At 38.4% G+C, this 5,000-nt stretch overlaps 1 protein-coding gene across 4 annotated transcripts in view; it reads left to right on the forward strand.

The window, feature by feature from the left end:
* The first annotated feature begins 1,294 nt into the window (after positions 1 to 1,294).
* The window catches only part of LOC138043050 (uncharacterized), a 20,734-nt gene continuing 17,028 nt past the window's right edge, over positions 1,295 to 5,000 (forward strand). For all 4 annotated transcript variants that reach the window (XR_011131179.1, XR_011131180.1, XM_068889160.1 and 1 more), the window contains exons 1-2: positions 1,295 to 1,451; positions 2,394 to 2,497. Coding sequence is in view for 2 of the 4 variants with exons in the window: in XM_068889160.1 (XP_068745261.1) it covers positions 1,421 to 1,451; positions 2,394 to 2,497 (135 nt within the window). In the remaining 2 variants the exon portion in view is untranslated. The remainder of the gene's footprint in view (positions 1,452 to 2,393; positions 2,498 to 5,000) is intronic.

The following is a 5,000-nucleotide window of genomic DNA, read 5'->3' on the forward strand; positions in this document are numbered from 1 at the left end:
TAGGTTGAAAGTAAATTACCTTTGTCTCCTAACCATAATTTTTAATAATTGTACTTATGAGACGAGGGATTTGAGAATCAATCGAGGTTAAAACGGTAACTGAATTTAATTTTTACCTGCAGCACGTACATGTACATGTATATGATTTGTGGGTGTTTATGTCTCATTGCTGCACCTTACTAGTTTTACTGAATTATTATTTTCTTCTGCCCTAGAACACAATATTACTTAACCTGGCGTGATATGTCAACCCAGAATGGAATCCTGTCCAAATTTGATTCAAAGAAGTTGTGGACAGTGCCCTCGAAGGACCAATATCTTCCTTCATACTTCAAGTGTCTTTGTGACGATTACTTAAAAGAAACCAACCCACGACGGGCATATCCAGTGGAGGTTAGTGACACTGTGGCTCACAGTATGGCATGACAGTCTGATTAATATCTAAATAAATTACTGTTTAAACTAGTTCTCTGCATAAACTAACAGGGTTTCATATTAGATTATATTCAAACTTGTGCATTGGTCAAGCGTGTCAAAACAGACTTGCCCTGATTCTTGTTTTTTTTGTGGCTACTGCCTCCTATTTAAGACGAAGCCACAAATGCTATCACGTTGAGTCAGTGAGTGAGTGAGTGAGTGAGCGAGTGTAACAATAGAATACCAATGAGTTCTGCCAATTATGACCAAAGTGCCTCTGGACTTAGCATGAATTACCTCTGCAAACCACATTTCTGTTGTTCATATGCAGTCCTTGACTGCCTATTTTTGTACTGCCCGTGTGTCCTATAAACTGACACAGAAAAATATAACATCATGACTTGATCTATATACCTATTGTCAATTGCTGCCGATGCTCGACCTGGCTACTGGCTACTGGCTACTGGCTACCCCCTTATGTATAAAATCCTCAATGATCTATCTGCCCCCCAACTGAGTAACTCCTTTTTAAAGCTAAATGACACTAACATAAATTACAATCTTAGGAATATCGAGACTGATCTAGCACTTCCAAGGCCATACACAAATTTTTTGAAGCGCAGCTTTAAGTATAGCGGTGCAATGCTCTGGAATAATCTTCCCTATGAGGCAAAGACCGCAAAATCGCTTTCTGATTTCAAACGCAAACTTGCGTCCTCGCCCTTCATGCTTTCTATTGGATTACACTGATTCTATGTAATATACTTCTATTTTAAATATATGTATGTATGTCTTGTGTTAAATAATTATTTTTGCAAGTCCAACTTTAATAATGTGACATACTTATTTACTTCCTCTATCCAACCTACATTGCGTTGGTCTTCAACCAAATAGTGTACCACCAACTTGGGTCATAGGATCCAACCTTCATGTGCATTTGGCAGGGGGAGTCATTGGGAGGTTGAATGCAAATGATTCCCCCTATGCTTTTCTGGGTAGTGAAATGGCTCCCCTACCTCTGATAGATATAAAAGGCAAGTATGGTTCTATACCAGTAACAGTTTAGGAAGTCTAAACAAAAGGAACTTATCAATGAATATAATATATACTTCCAGTAATATTGTTCTGGTGCACCAACATGGTGATTTGTTTATTATTTATGATCATGGAAAATATTTTGGCCGATTTGTGTTCGTGGTACCCTGCAACAGCTGCATCATAGAATCACTGTTCGGCACTTAAATTTAGCATCATGATTTTTATCTCACTCACTCTTAAGCTAATTATGCAAAATAAAATCATGGTGCTCCAATCATGCAAAAACAGGGTCTTGTCCAACATGAATCACAACAGAGGTTAGCCAAAGGATTTTCATTGTTTGTTGATCTATATTTGTGAAAATCCATTTATTCGTATTTGGATACTTTAAATTGAAGGAAAGTGAACTTTAATGGAACAGTTCCTTGTATTTCCCTACATACCCAAGACACCACCGTGAGCCTCAAGTCAAACATTATGATGACCAAATTTCTGTTATTCAAGTCGTATTCTGAAAATAAATACCTTGTACTGGGTTCGAGGTCCGTACTGAGACCCCTTGGGAGTGAAAGGGTTACAAAAACTATCTCCCTTAACCCCTTCACCCCCAAGAGTGACTTTATAGAGTTTACTCTGTCTAACGCCAGATGATTTTACTCGTCAAATAGAGACCCCTTGGGAGTGAAAGGGTTGCTTGACTTTTCATGATGATCTTTCCTGTTGTAACAAGAAACAAGACAGTGCAAAATAAACATGATCAACACCCAAATGTAACTATCAAATTTATAAAATATATCCCCTGCATGCAAGAGTTGCTCTCTTTTGATCACTGAACAAACATAACTGAAAATGTGGATGTTGAAACAGAAACAGAAGTGGTGGGACAACATTGTCTGGCAATAAAGATGTATTTTATTTTAATTAATATTTATTTTCAGATGAAGATCTTGACCATGGTGTGGCACTGAAGGAACTTATTGAGATTCAGCGACTACATATGGGAGAGAATTTTGTGCCTGCCTTGTTGATACTTGGAGGGATGGGTATGGCCAGGAGCCATAATCAGGGATGGAGACCGTAACGAGATGTCATTTTCACTGTTGGGTTTGTCCCCATGTGTTGTACCAAAAAATCTATTTTTAGAAAAAATTGCGCTATGTCGTGTGCCACACGCGCGTAAATTCTGCGAGGGCGCCGCGCAAATAAAGAGTTTAAAAATGGCGTCCGAAATTACTTTCGTGAATGAGGATAATATCGAATTTCTCTCATCAGTTTCCCTTTCAAGTTTGAAGCAAGCGTTTGCTCAGAGCTTTATTCATTCAGACTCGGAAAGTGGGGAAAGCAGTACCTCAGACGGAAGCAGTAACGATTTTTCCGATAAATCTAGTAGCGAAGACGCATCAGAGATGTCGTCGTATGAGGAGTCTCTTAAGGAATCTTCGAGCAATAAAAAAAAAGTTTTTCGAAAAAAGAGGACAGCAAGTGTCGGGGGAAATAAACCAGAAGACGGACCTAGGAGTAAGAAGAAAACAACTTCTAACAAATATATCTCTGTGGAGGAGGGTGAGAGAATCAAAGAAACCTTGAAAACTTTTATAAAAAGTGTACATACGCATTGCAAAAAAAAGTTGAGGGATGATAAATCGTTGTCAATTTTTCTGGTCCGCAAGCAATTTGTGCACTTCATCCAAAACATTGAGCCATCCTGCACATTGTTCGGAAATGTTTGTCGGGAAATGTTGTCGGAAATTATTTCCAAGTTTACAGAAGTTGCAGGCATGAAGGTGAAAAATTGCGAAAAGCGGGCGTCATTTTCCATACAATGCTCTCGAGTCCTTCTTGATGTTGAAAAAACGAATAACTGGAAAGAAATTAGAGATGCCTTTGCTGCTACCTTGGAAGAAAAAGAAAGACATGAAGTGTATCTTCATGCTAGTGTGGTGCTTAATGTTACATACTGGACAATTTACGAGAAATTTCATGAGATGGTACTACAAATTAAGATTGACAAAGCGAAAGGCCAATCAATTTCAGATGAAGGCCAGGACGCAGTTGTCGCCTCAGACATTGTGGACGTAGCGAGAATTTCGGGCGCTGCCCTACACACACTACGTAAAGGAAGGGAAAAAGTTATCTTCGGGCAGAAAGGGGGAAGAAAATTATCAGAATCGACGAAGGAGAATTATGCCAAGGAAATGAAACTAATGACTGAAATGGTATGTTCAGAGGAGGAAAAGAAATCGTTGCCACTGGGGCTTAAAACTTTGGACGAAGGAAAGTTGACTTTTCTTAACACTAAGTTCAATGTCGTTTTTCTAGCGTTAGACAGTAGAATAAGAGAATTGCTTAGTGAGGCAAATCTGAAGCGATACCCGAAACACCTAATGAAGTTAACGAAGCAAGCAGTTTCTCTTGACGAAGAACTCTGGGAATCGTTTCTGGTCACAGCTAAAGCGGTGTGCAAAACACAACCCGACTGCACAAGACTCCGTGCGATATGGAGAGATTTAGTAAAGAAAATATGTCACACAAAATTTAAAGAGTTTTATGCTGCCCAAGAAGAGAAAGCTCTAATGACAGCTGGCAAAGTGGTTTCAGCCGACCAGAGCTTGAGAGACAAGCTCAAGACTTACAGTATCGATAAGCGATCTTAATTAATGTAGAGTGTGTCGAACAGACTCACAAGTAAGGCATTTTAGCACTCAACTTGCCATTTTCAAAAGCTCAAGTGATTTTACTCAATCCATGAAAGGGACACCGCTTGTAAGTGTTCTTTTTTTTCTTTTAAGATGACGTAAGCTTATTCTAGGCCTCCCGGTTCTCCCCCAAAGGGACAAACGGTGGAATCCGCTTTCGACAAAACGGACGATTGGGTCTTTATGAAAGACTATTTTGAATAACCGTGGGTATAAGTTCAGGTCACTTGGAAAGACAAAAATTCATGTGAGTCACAAACAACCGTTTAGACTTGAAATGAGAGGTGTTTTATTGTGGTACTAATTGTGTTCTTTCTATGTAAAGAGAAGTTGAATAATCTTACCGATCAGATTCCTTACAATACAAAAAATTTTGATTTTGAAAATCTTTTACACTTTGAGAATTGTTTGTCTTTCAGAATATTTTAAAGTTAACCCTGCTCTGTATCTGCATGTTTTAGTTTTAATTAATTTATCTGTAAATTCTTTATGCAAGTGACATTCTTTTGCTAATAATATCAGAAATACTGTTTTGAGATGGTTTGCCTCAGTCATAAACATATTTCAGGGTTCGTGCAGCCCCTTGAAGTCCTTGAAAAGCCCTGGAATTTAATTTTAGACTTCAAGGGCACATGAAAAGCCCTTGAAAAAAAAGGATTTTTCGGAAAACTGCTGAAAACTCCTTGAATTCTTGCTTGGGTGAAAATTGTTGAGATTGCATCATGCTAAGTTAAAAGAGACATTTCAAAAACTGAGCCCAAAATTGACTATTAGGGAAACATTATAACCTAAAATTAAAATGTCCATGCATGCACTCAACTTGCAGGATGTGGTAAGGAATATCAAGGG

Source organism: Montipora capricornis, chromosome 3 (assembly GCF_036669925.1).
Source record: "Montipora capricornis isolate CH-2021 chromosome 3, ASM3666992v2, whole genome shotgun sequence".
NCBI lineage: Eukaryota > Metazoa > Cnidaria > Anthozoa > Scleractinia > Acroporidae > Montipora > Montipora capricornis.